Here is a 25,779-nt window from a genome sequence, read left to right as displayed (position 1 = left end):
TACCTTGTCATTTTCCATTCCCATGGCAGATCCCAGATCAATAAAGTGGGAGTGGAATTTCCCCATCACCCCCACCCCCAACCCCCAAACCCAACCCCCATCACCTCCATCTCCCATCTCCCTCAATCCTGCTCCCCCATTTCCCCAACCCCCATCTCCCCCACCCCCAACCCACATCTCCCCCACCCCCAACCATCTCCCTCAATCCTGCTCCCCCATTTCCCCCACCCCCATCTCCCCCACCCCCAACCCACATCTCCCCCATCCCCAACCATCTCCCTCAATCCTGCTCCCCCATCTCCCCCACCCCCACTGCCCCCGCACTCCCCCATCTCCCCCACCCCCAACCCCCATCTCCCCCACCCCCAACCTCCATCTGCCCCATCCCCAACCTCCATCTCCCCCACCCCAACTCCCCCATCTCCCCTACCCTCAACCCCCATCTTCCCCACCCCCACTCCTCCATTTCCCCCACTCCCACTCGCCATCTCCCCCACCCCCAAACCCCATCTGTCCCACGGCCAACCCCCATATCCCTTACCCGGACTCCCCCATCTCCCTCAACCCGACTCCCCATATCCCCCACCCCCACTTCCCCATCTCCCCCACCCCCATTTCTCCCCACCCCTATTTCCCTCATCTCCCCCCACACCCACTCCCTCATCTCCCCATCCCCATTCCCCTCCCCCACTCCCACTCCCTCATCTCCCTCCACCTCCAGCCCCTAATCCCTTCCCCACTGAGTTTATTTCTGAAGGGAATTGGGAGGGCTACACTGAACCTGTATCGAGCCTTGATCCACCGAGAGGACTGAGTACTGGTGGGGGGGGAGGGGGGTGATGTCCGTGGGGAGGTGATGCTATGTTTGGGGGCGGGGTGATGGTAATAGATCTCCCAGCACACTGTGTAGATCGGGGAGATTGAGGAGATCGGGGCACCTGCGCAATGGCGCCCCTGAAGAACCGCAGCCAGCTTCTCAGGCAAGCTGAGGCTCCCCCTACTGGCAAGATTTACATCACGGCTTCTGTTACGCACAGAGTGCCCACGATGCACCACGCTGAGAAAACTGGAGAGAAAATCTTTCACTTTCTCACACGTTTGACGCTCAGAATTGTTTTGGAGAAAATTCCACCAATTAGCGTTCATTTATTTTTCCAATACATCTTTCCTACTGACACTAATTTGCTTCAACGCAAAATTCTCCCTTTGGATCTCTAAATCTGGTAGATTTCCGACATCATCCTGAGTCAAAGCAGACACAAAGGCCGAATCCCTCTCACCTCGCTCACCCCGGAATCCAGGCGGGCGAGGATCCCAGAAGCCTCCCATAATCGCTGTACTGCCCAAGCTACATGTTTCTCCATCCCCTGATTAATACAATGCCCCACATTCCCATTATTATCCAGCGACTTATAAACAACTCCAACCAACGCCGGCTGTCTTTTATTGTTTCTCAGCTGCATCCAAACAGCTTCCTCATGCCTGAGGTCCACCCCTACTCATCTACTAATGGGGGAGGTGACGGTGTAGCAGTCATCTCGTGACCCAGGTTAATGTTCTGGGGACGTCGGCAGATGGTGGAATTTGAATTCAATAAAAAGAAATATCTGGAATTAAGAATCTATTGATGACCGCGAAACCATTGTCAATTGTCAGAAAAACCCGTCAGAGTCACTAATCTCCTTTTAGGGGAGGAAATCTGCCGTCCTTACCTGGTCTGGTCTACAGGTGACTCCAGAACCAGAGCAACGTGGGTGACTGCCCTCTAAAATGACCACACTCAGTTCAATTAGGGAAGGGCGGTAACTAAGGGCCCTGTCACTGGTGCTCCCAGATCCTGAATGCTTTTTCTTAAAAAAATCCCTCAGTGCAACATCTTTACAGATAGGAGACAGTGGCACTGGATAGGGTGGAGAGATTTACAAGGATGATATTATGTATGTGTTTTACACATCAGCAAAGGATTGCAGGCTGGGCCCTCCGCTTGGAAAAAGGCAGCCAAGAGGCTCCCCGATGGAGGTCTTGCCAATTCTGGAATGTTTCCCCCTTGTGGGAATGGGCAAAGCCGGAGGCCATCGATGTCAGAGAGTCACTGGGAAATCCGGTGGGGAACTCAGGAGAACCGTCCTTGCCCAGGGAGCGGAGGGAATGTGGAACTCACTCCCACGGGAGAGCTCAAAGTGAAGGGGGGATTAGCCAATCACAGGAAGGTGAAGAGGGTCACGATGATGGGTTTAGAGGAGGAAAAACACCAGCAGGGACTGGTCGGGCCGAATGGCCTGACTCGTTTATCCTGTGTCAGGGTGGGAGAGGGAGGGAGAGGAGTTACGACCCCAGATATCTCAGAACGGGGGAATATCTCAGGGAATGGGGAGTTCAGGTGTTAAGCTTTGTCTCTGAGCAGTTGGATTGAATGGGCGTCAAGTGCAGCAGGACCTGCCACACTGGGTGGGATTTTACAACCTCGCTCCGGCAAGATCGTAAAATCCCGCCTGAGACCAACGCAGAATTCCGGCCTGAGAGTAAAATTCCGGTCACCGAATCGCAGCGTTTGTGAATGTGTTTCGGTTTGTGTGTGTCTGCAGATCTGTGCTCACTGGGGCAGGAAGAGATCGAAACACCAAGTCACAGAGTGAGGAACAGTAAGACGGAAAGCGAGGCCGGACAGAGGTGAATCGCGCGCACTCCACTCACCAGTAAATGATGGGCTTTGGTTCCCCCAGCACACACACGGTTAAACTGATGTTCTGACCCTCCACTGCCACTTGGTCACTCAGGGGCACCTGGGACAACACAACAGACACCAGTCAACAATCTTCAGCTAGGAACCAACAAAGCCACTGTGAAAGAGGCTCACTGATTAACTTCCTAACCCTTACCATTCCCAAATAAACCATTCACTGTGATCGCTGAGGGAGAAGGCGAGATGTGTTACCCTCAGAGGGAGGATTTTCCTTTATTTACTCATTCACAGAATGTGGCCGTCGCTGGCCAGACCAGCATTTATTACCCAGCCCTAATCGCCCCTTGAGAAGGGGGTGGTGAGCTGCCTTCTCGAACTGGCCGCAGGTCCATGTGGTGTAGGTACACCCACATCCCGCTGGGGATTGGAGGGTTGTGAGTGTGAATGAAGAAAGCTCCTAATCGTGACGCAGCTGCTAGTATTTTCCACAAGGAGTTCAGGATATTCCGTCCCTGGAAGTTCAAGGATTTTGACCCCAGCAACGGTCGATATATTTCCCAGTCAGGATAGTGAGTGGCTTGGAGGGGAACCTCCAGCTGCTGGTGTTCCCAGGTATCTGCTGCCCTTGTCCTTCCAGATGGTTTGGAAGGTGCTGCTTAAGGAGCCTTGGTGAGTCGCTGCAGTGCCTCTTGTAGATGGTACACACGGCTGCCTCTGTGTGTTGGTGGTGGAGGGAGTGAATGTTTGTGGATGTGGCGCCAATCAAGTGGGGGCTGCTTTATCCTGGGTGATTTGAGTTTCTTGAGTGTTGTTGGAGCCGCACTCATCCAGGCCAGTGGGGAGGATTCCATCACACTCCTGACTTGTGTCCTTGTAGATGGTGGCCAGGTTTTGGGGAGTCAGGAGGTGAGTTACTTGTCACAGGATTTACAGCCTTGGATCTGCTCTTGTAGGTCCAATATACATTATTTATATGGTTAGTCCAGTTCAGCTCCTGGTCAATGGTAGCACCCAGGATGTTGATAGTGGGGGACTCAATGAGGGTAATGCCATTGAATGTCAAAGGGTGATGGTTGAATTCTCTCTTGTTGGTGATAGTCATTGCCTGGCATTTGTACGGAGCAAATGTTATTTGCCACTTGTCAGCCCAAGTCTGGATTTTGCCCAAATCTTGTTGCATTTGCGCACGGATTGCCTCAGTCTCTGAGGAGTGGCGAATGGCGCTGAACATTGTGTCACTGAATGCAAGCAGGCTTTTTCCACTGAGGCTAGGGGAGGGAAAAAACCAGCGGGCATGATCCAGGGTAACAGGAGAAAAGTTTAAAGGGAATATTAGGGGGCACTTCTTCACACAGAGAGTGGGGGGAGTTTGGAATGAGCTGCCGGATAAATGCGGAGTCACTTTTAACATTTAAGAAAAACTTGGACGGGTTCACGGATGAGAGGGGGTGTGGAGGGATATGGTCCGGGTGCAGGTCAGTGGGACTAGGCAAAAAATGGTTCAGCACAGACAAGAAGGGCCAAAAGGCCTGATTCTGAGCTGTAATTTTCTATGGTTCTATCATCAGCAAACATCCCCACTTCTGACCTTATGACAGAGGGAAGGTCATTGATGAAGCAGCTGAAGATGTTTGGGCCTCGGACACTCCCCTGAGGGTCTCCTGCAGCGATGTCCTGGAGACGAGATGACTGACCTCCAACCACCACAACCATCTTCCTTTGTGCCAACCAGCGGAGAGTTTGCCCCCCGATACCCATTGATTCCAGTTTCGCTGGGGCTCCTTGATGCCACACTTGGTCGAATGTGGCCTTGATGTTCAGGACTGTCACCCTCATCTCTGGAATTCAGCTCCTTTATCCATGTTTGAACCAAGGCTGGAATGAGATCAGGAGCTGGGTGACCCTGGCGAAACCCAGACTGGGCGTCACTGTATGATTGAGAGCAGACTGACTGGGCGATACGAGGCCAGGTTGGATTTTTCCTGCTTTTTTTGGTACAGGACATACCTGGGCAATTTTCCACATTGTTGGGTAGATGCCAGTGTTGTAACTGTACTGGAAGAGCTTGGCTAGGGGAACGGCACGTTTTGGAACAAAAATCTTCAGTACTATTGCCGGAATGTTATCAGAGCCCATTTGCAGTGTCCAAAGTAATGTTTATTTATTACTGTCACAAGTAAGACTTATATTAACAGTGCAATGAAGTTACTGTGAAAATCCCCAGTCACCACACTCCGGTACCTGTTCACGCACACTGAGGGGTAATTTAGCATGGCCAGTGCATCTCCAGTTTCCTTCCACAGAATTTCGGACTGTGGGGAGAAACCCACGCAGATACAGGGAGAATGTGCAAACTCCACACAGACAGTGACTTGCGCATTTGCGGAAGGATATATTGGCCTTGGAAGGAGTGCAGACAAGGTTCACTAGGCTGATACCCGAGATGAGGGGGTTAGCCTATGAGGAGAGACTGAATAGACTGGGTCTGTACTCGTTGGAGTTTAGAAGGATGAGGGGGGATCTTATAGAGACGTATAAGATAATGAAGGGGATGGATAGGGTAGAGGTAGAGAGATTTTTGCTGCTTAGAAAGGATAGCAGGACTAGAGGGCACAGCCTCAAGATAAGCGGGGGGGCAGTTTAGATCGGAGTTGAGGAGGAACTTCTTCACTCAAAGGGTGGTGAATCTCTGGAATTCTCTGCCCGTTGAAGTGGTGGAGGCTACCTCGCTAAATATATTTCAGTCACGGGTAGGTAGGTTTCTGATAGACAAGGGAATTAAGGGTTATGGGGAGAAAGCGGGTAAGTGGAACTGATCCACTTCAGATCAGCCATGATCTTATTGATTGGTGGGGCAGGCTCGAAGGGCTGGATGGCCTACTCCTGCTCCTATTTCTTATGTTCTTACGTGACCCAAGCTGGGAATCGAACTCGGGTCCCTGGTGCTGTGAGGCAGCAGTGCCAACCACTGTGCCACCGCCACCAGTGCCTCCAAATGTTTGTTGATATCACACGGAGTGAATCGAATTGGCTGGAGATGAACATCTGTGATACCGGGGACCTCTGGAGGAGCGCCGTACCGGGGATTGGGACTAACAATCGGAGTGTTGTGAGTGTGAGTGAAGAAAGTTCCTAATCGTGACGCAGCTGCTAGTATTTTCCACAAGGGGTTCAGGATATTCCGTCCTGGGCTTACCTGGAAGCTCGGAGGAGCTTTGAAGTGTGTCTCGATGACGCTCTGAGGCTCGTACACACTCTGCTGCTCACAGATCTCTGGCAGCCTCAGCGCCTGTTTCCCCTTGTAGGTCAAATCGACAGGTTCCTCCAGGGGACTGAGATATTCCTCGTCCGATGTGATGGGACTGTAGAGCTCAGTGGGGATGGGCAGGGACCTCCGATCGGCTGTCGAGTCTGTGTTAGTCACAGAGGGAGAGAGAGAAAGAGAAGCCGTGTTCAGTTAAGGTCAAAGCCCCCAGCAGGACCAACACCCTTCCACCTCTCCAATCAGATAAGGGAAGGTCAGTGTCACTTCTAACTACGGGTCACAACTGGTCATTACTGCTCTAACAAGCCTTTACCATGATGAAAGATTTGAAGGGTTGACATAGAAACAAGTTCTCTTGGCAGGGGAGCCCAAAACAGATAGGAGCAGAAGGCCATTTAGCCCTTCAAGCCTGCTCCCCCATTCATTTTGACCATGGTTGATCATCAAATTCAATATCCTGATCCCCCCTTTCCCCCCCCATATCCCTCCATCCCTTTAGCCCCAAAAACTATATCTAATTTCTTGAAATCAGACAATGTTTTGGCCTCAGCTACTTTCAGTGGGAGTGAATCCCACACATTCCCCACTCTCTGGGTGAGGAAATTTCTCCTCATCGCATTTCTAAAAGGTTTACCCCTTATCCTCAAACTCTGACCCCCGGGTTCTGGACTCCTCCCACCATCGGGAACATTCTTTCTGAATCTACCCTGTCTAACCCTGTTAGAATTTTATAAGTTCCTAAATGTTTTGGGGGTGGGTCTGTGTTTTGGCGGAGGAGATGTGTTTTGGAACAGGGGCTGTGTTTTGGGGAAGGGGATGTATTTTGAGGGGATGGGCTTTGTTTTTGGAGGGGCTGTGTTTTGGGGGAATTTGATGGGATTGTGTTTTGGGCAGGTGCTGTGGTTTGGGGGTGGGCTTGTGTTTTGGAGGAAGGGTTTTGTTTTGAGGGTGGTAATGTGTTTTGTGGGTATGGCTCTGTATTGAGGTCGGATTGTGCATTGGGAGTGGCTGTGTTTTGGGGAAGGGACTGTGTTTTGGGAAAGGGACTGTGTTTTGGGAAAGGGACTGTGTTTTGGGAAAGGGACTGTGTTTTGGGGAAGGGACTGTGTTTTGTGGAGCAGGCTGTGTTTTGTGGAGGGGCTGTGTTTTGTGGAGCGGGCTGTGTTTTGTGGAGGGGCTGTGTTTTGTGGAGGGGCTGTGTTTTGTGGAGGGGCTGTGTTTTGTGGAGGGGCTGTGTTTTGTGGAGGGGCTGTGTTTTGGGGGAGGGTCTGTGTTTTGGGGGAGGGTCTGTGTTTTGGGGAGGGACTGTGTTTGAGAGGTGGGGCTCCATTTTTGCGAAGGGCTGTGTCTTGGGACAGGGGTTGTTTATTCGGGAGGGGCTGTGTTTCGGAGGAATTTGATGTGGGAGGGGCTGTGTTTTGCAGGAGGAACTGTGTATTGGGATGTGCTGTGTTTTGGGGGGTTGTGTATTGGGGCAGAGCTGTATTTTGCAGTGGGGCTGTATTTTGGGGAGGGTCCCTGTTATGGAGGAGGGGCTGTGTTTATTGGATCACAGAGGTTTACAGCACGGAAACAGGCCATTCGGCCCAACTTGTCCATGTCACCTTTTTTTGAAACCTTTAAGCTAGTTCCAAATGCACATTTGGCCCATATCCCCCTATACCCATCGAACCCATGTAACTGTTGAAATGCTTTTTAAAAGATGAAATTGTACCCGCCTCTACTACTACCTCTGGCAGCTCGTTCCAGACACTCACCACCTTCTGTGTGAAAAAATATACCCCTCTGGACTCTTTTGTATCTCTCCCCTCTCACTTTAAACTGATGTCCTCTAGTTTTAGACTCCCCTACCTTTGGGAAAAGATATTGACTATCTAGCTGATCTGTGCCCCTCATTATTTTATAGACCTCTATAAGATCACCCCTCAGCCTCCTACGCTCCAAAGACAAAAGTTCCAGTCTATCCAGCCTCTCGTTATAACTCAAACCATCAAGTCCCGGTAGCATCCTAGTAAATCTTTCCCACACTCTTTCTAGTTTAATAATATCCCTTCTATAATAGGGTGACCAGAACCGTACACAGTATTCCAAGTGTGGCCTTACCAATGTCTTGTACAACTTCAACAAGACATCCCAACTCCTGTATTCAATGTTCTGACCAATGAAACCAAGCATGCTGAATGCCTTCTTCACCACTCTGTCCACCTGTGACTCCACTTTCAAGGAGCTATGAACATGTGTCCCGAGATCTCTTTGTTCTGTACCTCTATTATTATCTGAGTAAGTCCTGCTCTGGTTCAATCTACCAAAATGCATCACCTCGCATTTGTCTAAATTAAACTCCATCTGCCATTTGTCAGCCCATTGGCCCAATTGATCATGATCCCGCTGCAATTGGAGATAACCATCCTCACTGTCCACCATGCCACCAACCTTGGTGTCATCTGCAAACTTACTAACCATGCCCCCAATATTCTCACCCAAATCATTAATATAAATGACAAATAACAGTGGACCCAGCACTGATCCCTGAGGTGCATCACTGGTCACAGGCCTCCAGTCTGAAATACAACCCTCTATAATCACCCTGTCTTCTGTCATCAAGCCAGTGTTGTATCCATTTAGATACCTCACCCTGGATCCCGTGAGATTTAACCTCATGCAACAACCTACCATGTGGTACCTTGTCAAAGGCCTTGCTCAAGTCCATGTAGACAACATCTACTGCACAGCCCTCATTAAGCTTTTTGGTTACCCCTTCAAAAAACTCAATCAAATTTGTGAGATATAGGTGGGGCTGTGTTTTATGGGAACTTGTTGTGGGAGGGGTTGTGCTTTAAGAAGCTGTGTTTTGGGGTGGGTTTGTGTTTTGGGGAGGGGCTGTGGTTTGGGGGTTGTGTTTTGTGGAGGGACTGTGTTTTGCAGCAAGGCTGTGCTTTGATGAGGGGTTTGCACTGGGGGGGCTTGTTTTGGGGTGGGGCTGTGCTTTGGGGAGGGATTGTACTTTGGGGGGTTTGATGATGGAGCGGCTGTGTTTTGCTGTGGGGCTTGCTTTGGAAAGGGGCTTTGTTTAGCGGGGCTGTGTTTTGGGGCAGAGCTGTGTTTTGGAGGTGGAGCTGTGTTTTTGGGAATGGCTGTTTTTTGGGGCAGGGGCTGTGTTTTGGAGAGGAGCTGTTTTGCTGCAGGGCTGTGCATTGAAGAGAGGTTTGCTTTGGGGGGGGGCTGTGTTTTAAGGTGGTGCTGTGCTTTGAGGAGGGGCTGTGTTTTGGGGAAGGGCTGTGTTTTTGGGGAGGGCTGTGTTTTTGCGGAGGGGCTGCGTTTTGGGAAAGGTCACGTTTTGGTGGAGGGCTGCATTTTGGGGCAGGGGCTGTGAATTGCAGAGGGGCTGTATTTTGTGGTGGGATGTATTTTGGGGAGGGACTGTGTTTTGTGGGAGGTTCTGTGTATGGGGCTGTGGTTTGTGGGAGCGGCTGTGTTTTGCAGAGTGGTTGTGTTTGGGGCTGTGTTTTGGGGAGGGGTCGCGATTTGAGGAGGGGTTGCGTTTGGGGCTGTGTTTTGGAGGGTGGTGGCGTTTTGTGGGAGTGGCTGTGTTTTGGGGGCAGGGCTGTGTTTTGGGGGGCGGGGCTTTGCTTGGAGTGGGGCTCTGTATTGGGACTGGGCTCTGTTTTGGGGAGGGGCTGTGTTTTTATTTGGGGCTGTGTTTGGGGAGGGGTGTTTTTGAGGGGGGCTCTGTTATGGGTCGGGGCAGTGTTTTGGAGGTTGTGTTTCTGTTTGGGACTGTGTTTTTATTTGGGGCTCTGTTTTGGGGTGGGTCTGTGTTTTGGGCTGGGTCTGTGTTTTGGGGGCGGGGCTGTGTTTGCAGCTGTGTCTTGGGGAAGGGCTGTGTTTTGGGGTGGGACTGTGTTTAGGGCTGTGTTTTGGGCCAGGTTGATGGGGGGGTGGGGAGGGGTAGTTTTGTCCAGGGGATTGGACCAGCGCAGCAGGTGAGGGGGTTCCCAGTGGAGACAGAATCGCCCATTACAAGCCTCTCCCCCTCTCCGCGCTAACCCACCCAGGATGGACAATAAACAGCAGCCTTGCCAGACACACCCACACCTCCCGAGTTACAAACGGAATATCTCGCTGCAAGTGTGAATGTGTGAGGAAGACCTTGCATTGCTGTAGCGCCTTCCACAGCCTCAACGTCCCGAAGAATTTCACAGCCATTGAAACATCCTCAACAAGAACAACAACATACATTCATATAGCCCCCGAAAGTTAGTAATCCCACACAAGCCTCTTCACAGGAAGATTATCGGACAAGAGCTGTCACTGAGCTAAAGAAATCAGTGTTCAGACTGGGGTCTAAAGCAGCAATCCTTTTTAACAGAGGTCACGTTATTACAGAATTCCCTACAGTGCAAAGGGAGGCCATTCAGCCCATCAAGTCTGCACCGACCACAATCCCACCCAGGCTGAATCCCCATGACCCCACGCATTTACCCTAGCTCGTCCCCCTGACACTAAGGGGCAATTCAGCCTCGCTAATCCACCTAACCCGCGGAGAGGGGAAACCGGAGCACCCGGAGGAAACCCACGCAGACACGGGGAGAATGCGCGGACTCCGGGCAGACCCGAGGCCGGGAATCGAACCCCGGGTCCCTGGCGCTGCGAGGCGGCCGCGCTAACCCACCGCGCCCACTGTCGTTGTGACGCAGGGCAAAGCTCACACTCGCTCCCAAAATTCCCTCACTGTCCTGTGATTAAACCCTCCCCACACCGCCCCCCCCCCACCCCCCACAACCCCCGACCTCCCTAAACCGCCAGCCAAACTCTGCGGGGTGGCAGGCCCTGCTCTTACCAGTCCTGGGACGAGGGAGGTTGGAGTCGGTGCCAGTCCCGACCTGGCATCTCCCTGGAATTAGCTCACAAACAGATTGCTGGAACGGGGGGTGGGGGGGGGGGGGAGCAGACAGCGCGGACAGGTCACTTAAACCACCCACCCCCCCGCCGGCACAGACCCCTCGGGAACAGTGGGAGACCGTTCCCGGTGCCAACCGCCACCCACTCACCCCCACCCCTCCCCCCCCCCCCCCACTTCCCCAAACCGGAGCTGTCACTGACAAAGGAAAACTTCTTTTCCAAAATGTTTAACTTCCACAAGGAGCAACTGTGGCCGTTCCGAACATCAGGACGAAAATAGTGGAGCGAGGACGTGTAGATTACGATGAGAGTCCCAGGCCGAGTTTGAACTCCGCCCCCCCCACCCGCCAACCCCCGTCAAAGGGAGAGGGACCTTCTCTTTATTTTGGGAGCCGGAGTGGGTCTGACTCGGAGGGGCGGGAGGGAGGGTCTCGAGGCTGCTGAGGAATCTCCCTCCTCCTCCTCCCCCCCTCCCAGCTGAGAGGGCAGGGGGACACTGTGAACATGTCATCGTCAGAATGCATGGCATTTCAGAGCCGAATTTAGCTCCAAATACAATCACGGCCACCAGCATAGACTCCATCTCCCCAGAGAGAGAGAGAGGGACTGGAGCTGGCAGGAGGGGAGGGGAGGGGAGGGGAGGGGGGGGGAACCAGGGATCGAGGCCTGCTGGATTCGATCATTGTATAAACACAACTGTCCGATGGACAGAATCTTCAGGGATCTTTCCCTGGCTGCTGTGAGAACAGCTGCCCGTAAACAGGCACAAACATTCAGCATCATCTCTGACCCTACATTCTGGAAACGCGCCACACTCACTCAGGTGGGGTGGGGTGGGGGGGGTGGTGGGTGGGGGCGGGGAGGAGGAGGAGGTGGGGTTGGGGGGGAGGAGGTGGAGGAGGAGTCCACCTTCACCCAGGGCTGGTCAGGTGGGAGGGGGAAGGGGATTGGGGGGGGCAGCACTCCCTCCTCTCCGCCAGATGTTTGTGCATTCACTCTGAGCACCTCGATGCCGGGCGGGTTTGGTTTGGGCACCGGGCGGGTTTGGTTTGGTTTGGGCGCCGGGCGGGTTTGGTTTGGTTTGGGCACCGGGCGGGTTTGGTTTGGTTTGGGCACCGGGCGGGTTTGGTTTGGTTTGGGCACTGGGCGGGTTTGGTTTGGTTTTGGCGCCGGGCGGGTTTGGTTTGGGCGCCGGGCGGGTTTGGTTTGGTTTTGGCGCCGGGCGGGTTTGGTTTTGGCGCCGGGCGGGTTTGGTTTGGTTTGGGCACTGGGCGGGTTTGGTTTGGTTTTAGCGCCGGGCGGGTTTGGTTTGGGCGCCGGGCGGGTTTGGTTTGGGCGCCGGGCGGGTTTGGTTTGGGCACCGGGCGGGTTTGGTTTGGGCGCCGGGCTTGTTTGGTTTTGGAGGGGTTACTGTGATCGGACTGCCTTTTATACCATCGGATTTGGAGGTTCTTGTGAATGTGTCGCTCGCTGGTGAGGCGTCCCTGGGGCTTTGAGGTGTCGGTGAGAGCAAGTTCTTCGTATGTCTGACACCAAACACCCAGAACACCCGGAAACCCAGAGGTCAGTCACTGCAGGAGACTCCCAGGGGGGCAGTGGAAATGCTTTAGGGATGGTCTCAAAGAATCCACGGAGATGTTTAAACATTCCCATTCCCATTGACTCATGGGGGAGCCTGGCTTGTAACTGACCCAAATGGAGGAAGGCACCAATCACAGCGAGAGACCCAATCAGGAACATGCAGAGGTCAAAATGTCAGACATCCACCCAACCCTTCAATCACCATCTACCCAACAGGCTGTAAACCCGGCAGATCACCAAACCAACCAAAACCCATCCAGCAGGCCTGGAAACAATCTCCTAGATTCACAGCCAATCTTGTTCCTTTGTTTAAGAAGGGTAGCAAAAATAATCCAGGTAATTACAGGCCGGTGAGCCTTACATCAGTGGTAGGGAAATTATTGGAGAGGAATCTTCAAGACAGGATTTATTCCCACTTGGAAATAAGTGGACGTATTAGTGAGAGGCAACGTGGTTTTGTGAAGGGGAGGTCATAGGACATAGAACGGTACAGCACAGTACAGGCCCTTCGGCCCTCAATGTTGTGCCGAGCTATGCCCAATCCCAAGATCAAGCTATCCCACTCCCTATCATTCTGGTGTGCTCCATGTGCCTATCCAATAACCGCTTGAAAGTTACGGAAGTGTCCGACTCCACTATCACAGCAGGCAGTGCATTCCACACCCCAACCACTCTCTGAGTGAAGAATCTACTTCGGACATCCCTCCTATATCTCCCACCATGAACCTTATAGTTATGCCCCGTAGTAACAGCTACATCCACCCGAGGAAATAGTTTCTTCACGTCCACTCTATCTATCCCCCTCATCATCTTATAAGCTGCTATTAAGTCACCTCTCATCCTCCTCCGCTCCAAAGAGAAAAGCCCCAGCTCCCTCAACCTTTCCTCATAAGATCTACCCTCCAAACCAGGCAGGTCGTGTCTCACTAATTTGATTGTTTTGAGGAAGTGACGCAGATGATCAATGAGGGTAGGGCAGTGGATGTTGTCTACATGGACTTCAGTTAGGCCTTTGGCAAGGTCCCTCATGGCAGACTGGTGCAGAAGGGGAAGTTGCATGGGATCAGAGATGAGCTGACAAGGTGGATACAAAACTGGCTCGGTCAAAGAGGACAGAGGGTAGCAGTGGAAGGGTGTGTTTCTGAATGGAGGGCTGTGACAAGTGGCGTTCCTCAGGGATCAGTGCTGGGACCTTTGCTGTTTGTAATATATATAAATGATTTGGAGGAAAATGTAACTGGATTGATTAGTAAGTTTGTGGACAACACAAAGGTTGGTGGATATGCGGACAGCGATAAGGACTATCAGAGGATACAGCAGGATATACATCAGTTGGACACTTGGGTGGAGAGATGGCAGATGGAGTTTAATCCAAAGAAATGTGAGGTAATGCATTTTGGAAGGTCTAATACAGATAGGAAATATACAGTAAATGACAGAACCCTGAAGAGTATTGATAGGCAGAGGGATCTGGGTGTACAGGTACACAGGTCACTGGAAGTGGCAATGTAGGTGGAGAAGGCGGTCAAGAAGGCATACGGCATGCTTGCCTTCATCAGCCGGGGTATTGAGTTTAAGAATTGGCAAGTCATGTTGCAGCTTTATAGAACCTGAGTTAGGCCACACTTGGAATATAGTGTTCAATTCTGGTCACCACACTACCAGAAGGATGTGGAGGCTTTGGAGAGGGTACAGAAAAGATTTACCAGGATGTTGCCCTGGTTTGGAGGGCATTAGCTATGAGGAGAGGTTGGAGAAACTTGGTTTGTTCTCACTGGAATTAAGGAGGTTGAGGGGAGACCGGATAGAAGTCTACAAGATTATGAGAGGCATGGACAGAGTGGATAGTCAGAAGCTTTCTCCCCAGGGTGGAAGAGTCAATTACTAGGGGGGCACAGGTTTAAGGTGCGAGGGGCAAAGGTTTAAAGGAGATGTACGAGGCAGATTTTTTACGCAGAGGGTGGTGGGTGCCTGGAACTTGTTGCTGGGAGAGGTAGTGGATACGGTAGTGACTTTTAAGGGGGGTCTTGACAAGTACATGAATAGGATGGGAACAGAGGGATACGGTCCCCGGAAGGGTAGGGGGTTTTAGTTCAGTCGGGCAGCATGGTCAGTGCGGGCTTGGAGGGCCGAAGGGCCTGTTCCTGTGCTGGAATTTTTGTTCTTTGTATCCCCAGAGAGAAATTCCCTAAGATTTAACCATGAGCTCTCCCCCAACACCCTTCCCATGTTCAATTCCCAGAGTCACTTAACCCCACCCACCCCCTCCTCCCTGACTGATTTAAATCCACCCCCTAATCTCCTTTATTATTGATGCTGCCTCTTAATCTATTGGGTGAACTGGGGCAGTGCCCCAGCTGCTGTGATGCACCAACCTTGCTGGGGTAGGGCGGAGACGTTCAGCCTGACGTGGTGACTCCCACCGAGGCTCGATGCTGGAACCCCCCCTGCCCCCACCCCCACAGAACCAAATGATCCTCCCCACCGGCACCTCACTGAACACCTCAGAGAGGTGATAGAAAGAGGGGGTTTGCATAGGATGATCCCAGGCTGCCCTGACCTGATGTTATATAGAGTCGTTATGGCACAAAATAAGGTCTATTCGGCCCATCACGCTGATGTTGGCCCTCCTCAGAACAATCCAGCCAGTCCCATTCTCCCCCCCCCCCACCGCTCCTGTCCCACATTCCTGACCGTCCATTTCCCCCTCCAGAACTCCGTCAACCACCTTCTCAAAATCACTCATCGTCCCCGCTTGTTACGTTGCTAGACAGAACCACGAGTTACATTGGGAAGTCAAACTCGATCCCAACATCCTTTCTAATTTGGCATCAACGTGATTCTAGGATGCTTCGCTCCAGAAATGATTCCACTGACAAATTAGGGGACTTTTATAGTAAAAAAAAAACTTTATTTAATAACACAGTTTAACTATAACTCTAACAAATGAAACAGCTTAACTAAGAACAGTTGAACAGTATTTAAACATGAAAGGTAACAACTTTACTTTCTACTTATCACAGTTTCAGTTCCAAATAAGCAACAGTCCTCCTACAGACTTACAGTGCCACTTTAAATACAGTTAACAACCATGAATCTACTTGCTTTAATGGGTGTAGAGAGAATGAGTCTCAGCGCAGCTTATAGAACTCTGTCTTCAAGCAAACCCCAGCTAAAACTGAAAAGCTGTTTCTCTGCTACAGACCTAGCTCCTCCCATTAACCGTACCTTTAGATGACCCTGCAGAAGTCAACCCACCTTCAATTTCTTTAATCGAAATCCCAGGTGAAATCTCCATCTATAAACAAGAGTCCATTAGCTCTATCCTAAGAAAACACAACATGGCTAATATGAGTAATTATCCTGCTCTCCCAGCATCTGTTCTAAATGCTTTCCAGATGCACTAACTGCCTGCAGGAAAAAGCTGAATCTGCAAACAGTCCCCTTAAACATAACAAAACCACATTACACGTATCTATAGCCATAGCACACTAACATCACAGTTTCCACCACCCTCATATGCAGCAAGTTTCAACTCGCTCGTAAAAAGGTTCTTCCTCAAATCTTTCCCTGCATCTGCTGCACAAAATCTTCAATGTGTGACCTTGTCCTTGTACCATCAGCCAATGGGAAGAGTTTTCTTTATCCACCTTCCCTAAATCTGTTGTAATCTTGTACACCTCCGTCAAGTCTCCCCTTAGTCTCTGCTACAAAGTGACCAACCCCCACTTCTCCAACCTCACCTAGTAACTAAAATCCCTTCATTCCTGGAACTGGTAATTCTCCTCTGCATTCCCTTTGGACACTCACATCCTTCCTACAGTATGGTGACCAGAACTGGATGCAATAAACTTATAAACTCAGACAAGTACACAAGGCACTATCACAAAAAAGAACTGGTGAGTTCTCCCTAGAGTCCTGGGCAGCTTTTCATTGGGCGGCACACTGGTTAGCACCGCTCCCTCACAGCGCCAGGGACCCAGGTTCGATACCCGGCTTAGGTCACTGTCTGTGGGGGGGGTTTCCTCCGGGTGCTCCGGTTTCCTCCCACAGTCCAAAGACGTGCAGGTTAGTTGGATTGGCCGCGCTAAATTACCCCTTAATGCCCCACAATGTGTAGGTTTTTTTTATTATTCATTTATGGGACATGGGTGTCGCTGGTTGGCCAGCATTTATTACCCATCCCTAGTTGCCCTTGGAGGGCAGTTGAGAGTCAACCACATTGGCTGTGGCTCTGGAGTCACATGTAGGCCAGACCGGGTAAGGATGGCAGATTTCCTTCCCTAAAGGACATTAGTGAACCAGATGAGTTTTTCCGACAATTGACAATGGTTTCATGGTCATCAGTAGATTCTTAATTACAGATATTGTTTATTGAATTCAAATTCCACCATCAGCTGTGGTGGGATTCGTACCAAGGTCCCCAGAACATTAATTGAGTTTCTGGATTAATAGCGATAATACCACTAGCCCATCACCTCTCCCTGGGTGGGTCAGCCATGGTAAATATGTGGGATTAGGGTCTGGGTTACATGTTCTTTTGGAGAATTGGATGGACCAAATGATCTCCTACTGCACTGTAGGGATTCTATGGTTTATCCCTCAAACAACACAGTAAGAAGTCTCACAACACCAGGATAAAGTCCAACAGGTTTATTTGGAATCACGAGCTTTCAGAGCGCTGCTCCTTCCTCAGGTGAGCGGAGGTTGGCCGTGTTAGTGAACTAACCTCCACTCACCTGAGGAAGGAACAGCGCTCTGAAAGCTCGTGATTCCAAATAAACCTGTTGGACTTTATCCTGGTGTTGTGAGACTTCTGTGCCCATCCCAGTCCAACGCCGGCATCTGCACGTTGTCAAACAACATGTCTAAAAGCAAATTGCCTGGCTATTTCATTCATTTGCTTATTAAAGATCTCCTCCTCTACGCCATTGCTCAAAGTCGACTGCTTTGACCGAGCCTAGGATTATTTATCAGAATGTCTCTGTTATTGTCCTCCTTTCCCAGAAGCAGCTAAGAATGGAGTTCCTCCACCCTCACTAATCCATGTCCAACCTGTGTGTAACTCCATTCAGCTGCCCTGGTTCCATCATCACCTTTACCCATCAAAGATCTCTCGATCTCAGCCATCAACTGAGCCGGGATTGTTTCGCTCTCTAAAAGGCGCTATATGAATGCAAATGGTCGTTTGGTTACAGAAACCTCAGTGTCGCTGAAAAAGAGACGTGCTGTTGAAGCTTTTCCTCTTGCACTCATCAGGACAGACGCAAGAATACCAAATTTCAAAAAGGAACAACAATTGATACTGCACGAGGAAAAGGGGGTGCTGATTGGTTGGTCAGTCGGTTTCTGGTTGGTCGAGATGTTGCCATGGTGAGTACACCTGGGAGCTACTGTCCCCCATGCTGGTGTTTATTCAAAAAGGTTGCAATGCCTGGACATGTTACTTTTGCTTGCAGAGGAATGGACCTGGAAGGAACTGGAAACCATCGATATAGAATAGTCACTAACAAATCTGATTGGGAGAAAAAGCAGGATGAAAGTCAGAGGGTGGAGAGAATGTGGAACTCGCCACCACAGGGGCTGATCGAGATGAACAGCGGGGCTTATGGGGAAGTTGGACAAACACACAGGGGAGGGAGAGCGAGAGGAGGTGATGTGATGGGTTGTGATGAAGTGGAGAAGGGTCATGGGAGGTGAGGGGGGAGGGGGGAAGGTGTGAGGAGGCTCATGTGCAGCCTGAACACTGACATGGATTGGCTAGGCTACGTGGCTGCAGATTTGATGTCATCCTATGTTGTGAAGGAGCGTCCTGAGGATGTGGCAGGCACTACACAAATGCAAGGCCCTTGCTCGCTAGCGGTCACTTACCTGCTCGGACCTGGACAGAGGCACAGCAGCTGGCCAGCCCCACCTCGTTGGCCGCGCTGACCGAGTACAGACCACCGTCCAGCGTGCTGGCAGACGGGATGAACAGAGTGTGTCTCTCGCCTTCCGCCTTTAGGATGTGTGTCTGGCTTGTCTTCAACAGCTCACCGTCTTTCTTCCAAGCAACTGTCCAGGGTGACAAAGAAAAGTCAATGAATAAACGAATAACTCACGGTGGCACAGTGGTTAGCACCGCTGCCTCACAGCACCAAGGATCCGGGTTCAATTCCCGGCCTCGGGTCACTGTCTGTGTGGAGTTTGCACATTCTCCCCGTGTCTGCGTGGGTCTCCTCCGGGTGCTCTGGTTTCCTCCCACAGCCCAAAGATGTGCGGGTTAGGTTGATTGGCCATGCTAAGAAATTGCCCCTTAGTGTCTAGGGTAGCAGAAGTTAGAGGGATTAGTGGGTATAACATGTAGGGATATGGGGATAGGGCCTGGGTGGGATTGTGTTCGGTGCAGACTCGATGGGCCGAAGGGTCTCTTTCTGCACTGTAGGGTTCTATGATCTATGATCTAGGTCACCTCTTAACCTTCTTCTCTCTAACAAAAACAGCCTCAAGTCCCTCATAAGACCTTCCCACCATACCAGCAACATCCTGGCAAACCTCCTCTGCACCCTTTCCAATGCCTCCACATCTTTCTTATAATGCGGGTTAGGGCATCTGGATCCCTCACCGTGACCTGATCCAACAGATTCCCACCCCCCACCCCGGAACTGCTGGTCAGCCCAACTGTCAGTGACAGCTGGAAGGTCCAGCACGTAGAATCATAGAACCCCTCCAGTGTAGAAAGAGGCCATTCGGCCCATCGAGTCTCTACTGAGCACAATCCCGTCCAGGCCCTATTCCCATAACCCTACACATTTACCCTGCTAATACCCCTGACACTTGCGTCAATTTAGCACGGCCAATCAACTTAACCCGCACATCTTTGGTAATTAAGAAGGTTATTGGAATTGTCCTTTTATTGGGAGAGGAATTGAACATATTAATAAGCATGTTATGCTTCAGTTACACCGGGCACTGGGATGAGACCACACCTGTGTGTAGTTTTGGTGTCCTGCCTTAAGGAAGGATGTAAATGTGTTGGAGACAGTCGGCGGAGGTTCGTTAGAGTGATATCTGGGACGTCACTGAGACGTATAAGATGATGAATAGGATAGAGGTGGAGAGACTCTTCCTGCTCAAAAAAGACAGTAGGACTAGGGGCCACAGCCTCAAGATAAAGGGGGGGCGGTTTAGAACGGAGTTGAGGAGAAACTTCTTCACTCAAAGGGTGGTGAATCTCTGGAATTCTCTGCCCGTTGAAGTGGTGGAGGCTGCCTCGCTAAATATTTTTAAGAAGCGGGTTGATGGGTTCTTGATAAGAGAGGGGATTAAGGGTTATGGGGAGAGGGCGGGAATGTGGAACTGAGCCACGACAGATCAGCCATGATCTTATTGAATGGCGGGGCAGGCTCGAAGGGCTAGATGGCCTACTCCTGCTCCTATTTCTTATGTTCTTATGAGTGGGTTGTCTTACCTTGCGGAATGGGGGTTCCCGTGATGATACATTTTAAAAGCACCGACGCTCCGACAGTGACCAACGTGTCAGCGATACTGATCTCGAACACCGGTGGCTCCAGGGGGTCCTCACCGGCCGAGACGTAGGAATCATCTGATGATTCTGTAGTGGGAAGGAAGAGCAGCCAGAGTTAATGCAAGGCAGGGTGATGGGATTCAGGCAAAGAGCTTTTACCCTGGGCTTTCGCTGGGTTGTGGAAACGGGAGAAAGGGTAGCGATACTTCCGCTGCGTACACTTTGAGTTGGGTCAGAGCTCTCTGAAACCCCAACGCGATCCCTCTCCCCCCACCCCCACACCCAACTCCACCCCGCTCCCCCCCCCACCCCCGCAACCACGACCACTGCCTTCCTACCCTTCCCTCACCCTCACCCAATGCAGCAGGATTCAGGCAGTGATATTGTCACTAGGCGAGCAACCCAGAGACCCAGGGTAATGCTCTGGGGACCCAGGTTCAAATCCCACTGCGGCAGAAAGCGAAATTTGAATTAATAGAAGTCTAGAATGAAAGGCTAATAGTGATCATGGAACCGTTGTCCATTGTCGTAAAAACCCCACCCGGTTCACCAACGTCCTTTAGTGGAGGAAATCTGCCATCCTTACCTGGTCTGGCCTACAGCAATGTGGTTGATTTTTAACTGCCCTCTGCAATGGCTGAGTGAGACACACAGTTCAAGGGCAATTCGGAATGGGCAATGAACGCTGGCCCAGCTAGCAACACCCACATACTAATGGCAGCACCATGGTCAGCACTGCTGTCTCACAGTGCCAGGGAATTGGGTTCAATTCCAGCCTCGGGTCAATGTCTGTGCGGAGTCTGCACATTCTCCCGGTGTCTGTGTGGGTTTCCTCCAGTTTCCTCCCGCAGTCTGAAAGACGTGCTGGTCAGGGTGCATTGGCCGTGCTAAATTCTCCCTCAGTGTACCCGAGCAGGCGCCGGAGTGTGGCGACTAGGGGATTTTCACAATAACTTCACTGCAGTGTTAATGTAAGGCGACTTGTGATACGAATTAATAAATAAACTTTAAGAAAACTGCGTCTAAATGTTAAAAAAAGCCCCCCCCCCCCCCCCCCACCCACACTCTGTTCTCCACCACTGAACCTACCGTCACCACACCAAGCACAACATCCTCAATGTTAGATTTCTGTTTCTGAAATCCCTGCCTTAATAGTAAATATGCATTTATCTTTATAGCATTACAGAGCAATGCAGCACAGAAGGAGACCATTCAGCCCATCATACCTGTGCCAGCCCTGAGGGAGAACTTTCCAATTCAGTTTTTAAGTATAACTTTATTTATTAGTGTCGCAAATAGGGTTACATTAACACCGCAATGAAGCTACTGTGAAAATCCCCTAGTCGCCACACTCTGACGCCTGTTCGGGTACACTGAGGGAGAATTTAGCACGGCCAAGGCACCATAACCAACACCTCTTTCTGACTGTGGGAGGAAACCCACGCAGACACGGGGAGAACGTACAAACTGCACAGACAGTGACCCAAGTCGGGAATTGAACCCGGGTCCCTGGTGCTGTGAGGCAGCAATGCTAACCTCTGTGCCACCGTACTGCCCAAGCTTAACACTGTGGGAGTTAATCCCACCCTCACTGTTCTTTCCTCGGAGTCCTGGAATTTCTTTTTCTTTCCGTTTCAAATATTTATCCAATTCCCTTTGGAAAGTTATTCCCGAATCTGCTTCCACCGCCCTCTCAGGCAGCGCCTTCCAGATCACAACACACTGATTCCAAATATTTTCCCCAGATTTCTCCGAGTGGCAGAATACTCCTCACTTGCCTGGATGGGTGCAGCTCCAACAACACTTGAGAAGCTCAACGCCATCCAGGACAAAGCTTAACTGGCGCCTCTGCCATCAGAATAACCGTTTACTAGGCTGATGCTGGAGTTGAGGGGGTTGAGCTATGAGAAGAGGCTGAATAGATTAGGCTTGTACTCGTTAGAGTTTAGAAGAATGAGGGGAGATCTCATTGAGACGTATAAGATGATGAATGGGATGGATAGGATAGAGGTGGAGAGACTCTTCCCGCACAGAAAGGATAGTAGGACTAGGGGGCACAGCCTCAAGATAAAGGGGGGGCGGTTTAGAACGGAGTTGAGGAGGAACTTCTTCACTCAAAGGGTGGTGAATCTCTGGAATTCTCTGCCCGTTGAAGTGGTGGAGGCTGCCTCGCTAAATATTTTTAAGACGCGGGTTGATGGGTTTTTGATAAGAGAGGGGATTAAGGGTTATGGGGAGAGGGCGGGAATGTGGAACTGAGCCACGACAGATCAGCCATGATCTTATTGAATGGCGGGGCAGGCTCGAAGGGCTGGATGGCCTACTCCTGCTCCTATTTCTTATGTTCTTATGTTCACTCCCTCCACCACCAATGCAGTGGCTGCATGTGTACCATCCACTCACCAAGGCTCCTGAGGCAGCACCTTCCAAACCCACTACTACTGACAGGGACAGCAGATACCTGGGTACAACTACAGGCTGGAAGTTCTCCTCCAAGCCACTCACCGTGCTGCTTTTGAACCTCCAGTCCATACCGCACTGTAATCACAGTCCTGTATATATCCCCTTGTATCTCAGTATATCTCCAATATTTCTCACTAAACCCCAGTAAATTGTGAGTATATAACTCATTCTAGCCCAGTGAACTTCCTGTACGGTGGCACAGTGGTTAGCACTGCTCCCTCACAGTGCCAGAGACCCGGGTTCGATTCCCAGCCTTGGGTCTCTGCACGTTCTCCCCGTGTCTGCGTGGGTTTCCTCCAGTTTCCTCCCACAGTCCGAAAGACGTGCTGGCTAGGGTGAATTGGCCGTGCTAAATTCTCCCTCAGCGTACCCAGACAGGGGCCGGAGTGTGGCGACTAGAGGATATTTACAGTAACTTCATTGCAGTGTTAACGTAATCCTACTTGCGACACTAATAAATAAACTTCAAAAAACTCTCCCAGTGAATCTCCTGTATGAACCGCTCAGTATCCCAGTGGGAACACTGCTAAGAGTGGGATACAAGGACTATTGTAATAAATCAAAGCAAAATACTGCGGATGCTGGAATCTGAAACAAGGACGGAAAACACTGGAAGATCTCAGCAGGTCTGTAAGGAGAGAATAGAGCCAACTATGACCCTTCGTCAGAGCTATTAATTAAACAATACCTGAGTTTGGACGGTGAGTTACAGGAAGGCCCTCTGACCGCTCTCCTTACCTAGCTCTGGAGACGTGGAGCGAGATTTCTTGGATTTTCCCCTGGGAGTTTTCCGGCCAGATTTCTCTCGCGGTAACAATCTGCTCTCTTCTTTCGAATCCCCCGCGTCGGTGTCTTTCTTTTGGCTGGCTGTGGTTCTCGGGCCCGGGTGGGTGGGGGTGCCAGGGCCCCCTGTGGCTGTGGCGCAGGCGGGGCTGAGGGGGGCCAGGCCTAGTTGTGGGGCAGCTCCGCCTGACTGCGGCTCCAACCTGGCGCCCTCCAGCCCCGCCCTGCGCCACTCAGGGGCCTCCCCGAAAGGGGGCGCTTTGACGCTCCGCCTGGCCTCGGGGGGGGCTCCTGGCTTGTCCCGGCCAGCCAGGGAGACGGCGACTGGGGCCCGCGACTCGGAACTCGAGGTGACCTTCTCCACCACTCTCTCCAGGACAGGCTGGGGGCGGCTGGGAGGCTGCGTCTGTTGCTCTCCCGTCCCCCCCCTCTCCGGCCGCTGGTCGAGGTGATTGGCCGCCGCCCCTTGCTCTCCGGCCTTCTCTCGGCGGAGGGATTCCGGGTCCTCCGCCTCGCCGGTGACGGTGGCCAGGCCTCTCTGCAGAGGCTTGCGGGGGACGGGCGGGGGCTCGGCCAGAGGTCTCTCGGGACTCCGCAGGCCTGGCCACTGCAGCACCTTGCTGGGGAGGGGCTCGATCCTGGAGGTTTTCCGTGAGGAGAGCTCGCGGCTCACGGCGCGCTCCAGGACGGGGGACCTCAGCACCGGCCTGACCGCCGAGCACATGGCGGTCCTCTTGATGCGGCTCAGCTCCTCCGAGATCTTCAGCTCGATGTCGCGGGCCCGGGAGGCGTACTTTCCCCGCTCGTCGAAGGAGGCCGCCTTCTGCCGGAAGAACAGGCGCTTCTGCTCCGCGCTGCCGCGCCCCTCGCTCTCCAGCAGGTCCGAGAAGGACGGCCTTCCCCTGCCGTCCCGCTGGTCAGCGTGGTCGAACGACCGGGACTTCCGGAAGCCGGGCCAGGGCTGGCCGTCTGCCAGCTCGAAGCTCCTCCTCCTCTCGGGGAACGTCTCCAAGTACCTCATCCTGTCCAAGCTCCTGGACCCCGAGCGGGAGTGCGTGGGCGAGGTGTCGCACGAGCTGGGCCTCCGCGCCTGCTCCAGCCCCGCCAGCTGGTCGCCGGCGCCGGGCGACACCTTCGGCCTCTTGACCTTGTCCTCGTACTCCGAGGGGACGGTGTCCCGGTACTCCACGGGCGTGGAGAGTTTCCGGCGCGGGGTGAGCGGCGTCGTGGGCTGGGGGAGGCCGGCTCGGGAGGCTTTGGGGCTGGCAGGCCGGGCTTTCAGGGAGGTCGGGGGGAGTCCAGTTGTCCTGGGGGGTCCTTGCTGCGGGCCTGGGCTCTGGGCCATGGTCTCCTGCCTGGGGGTGCTGTCCGGCTGACCCCTCCCCAACGCGGTCTCGCAGAGATCCCTGGAAGGAAAGGAAACAGAGAGACAAGTCACTTCGCCGTGCCTGTGTGAGCGAGAGGATTCCGGAACGTTCTGCACCGGTGTGCCACTCGACAATGACCAGTTCCCACCTTTAATCAGCGCCGGGATCAGGCAGCGCACTGTCCAGCGAACCGGAATTCTGACTGGGAAGAGACTGCAATGTGCTGACACTGAGGGGCACAGAGTTAGCTCGTATCCCATGGACCTGCTCACCATCTCAGGCAGAGACGATCGCTCAGGGAATCCAGGGTTCTGGGGCTAAAGCAGGAAAATGGATTATCGCATCAGATCAGTCATCATCTTATTGGATGGCGGAGCAGACTCGATGGGCAGAATGGCCTGCTTCTGCTCCTATATCTTACGTTCTGACTGCCTATTTGTAAAGAGACGGCATGGTGGCAGAGTGGTTAGCACTGCTGCCTCTCAGCGCCAGGGACCCGGGTTCGATTCCAACCTCAGGTCACTGTCTGTGTGGAGTTTGCACATTCTCCCCGTGTCTGCCTGGGTTTCCTCCGGGTACTCCGGTTTCCTCCCACAGTCCCAAAGATTTACAAGTTAGGTGGATTGGCCGTGCTACATTGTCCCTTAGTGTCCAAAGATGTGGGGGTGAGGGGGACTGGCCATGGTAAGTGTGTGGGGTTACAGGGATAGGACGGGGTGAGGGCCTGAGTAAGATCCTCTGTTAGAGAGATGGTGCAGACTCGATGGGCTGAATGGCCCACTTCTGCAGTGTAAGGATTCGATGAAATTCTGTGGGATTCTATAAATTGCACCTCACCTGAAAGGTGATACCCCACCATCCCCCCACCGCCCCCCCACCCCCCACCCCACCCCGACCATATGGCACCCCCTGAGTATGGCACTGGAATCCTGGGTGCGTTGGTCTGGATTGTGTCCCCTGGAGTGGGACTTGAAGCTGTGACTCTGGCTCCGAGGGAGCTGCTCCCTCCTCCCTGAACCCCCGGCTCCTCCCTGAACCCCGGCTCCTCCCTGACCCCCGGCTCCTCCCTGAACCCCCGGCTCCTCCCTGAACCCCCGGCTCCTCCCTGAACCCCCGGCTCCTCCCTGAACCCCCGGCTCCTCCCTGACCCCCCGGCTCCTCCCTGACCCCCGGCTCCTCCCTGAACCCCCGGCTCCTCCCTGACCCCCCGGCTCCTCCCTGGACCTCC

At 52.4% G+C, this 25,779-nt stretch overlaps 1 protein-coding gene across 1 annotated transcript in view; it reads right to left on the bottom strand.

The window, feature by feature from the left end:
• spega (striated muscle enriched protein kinase a) overlaps positions 1–25,779 on the bottom strand; it is a 363,062-nt gene that overhangs the window by 208,641 nt on the left and 128,642 nt on the right. The window contains 5 exon segments of the mRNA XM_080199291.1: positions 2,695–2,783; positions 5,880–6,094; positions 18,303–18,485; positions 19,882–20,025; positions 23,140–24,590. Of these exon segments, the coding sequence (XP_080055417.1) occupies positions 2,695–2,783; positions 5,880–6,094; positions 18,303–18,485; positions 19,882–20,025; positions 23,140–24,590 (2,082 nt within the window).

This window comes from Carcharhinus amblyrhynchos, chromosome 11, assembly GCF_965287045.1.
Source record: "Carcharhinus amblyrhynchos chromosome 11, sCarAmb.v2.hapA, whole genome shotgun sequence".
In the NCBI taxonomy this organism is placed as follows: Eukaryota; Metazoa; Chordata; class Chondrichthyes; order Carcharhiniformes; family Carcharhinidae; genus Carcharhinus; species Carcharhinus amblyrhynchos.
The sequence above is the reverse complement of the archived record's forward strand: the minus strand, read 5'-3'. Positions and strand labels throughout refer to the sequence as shown.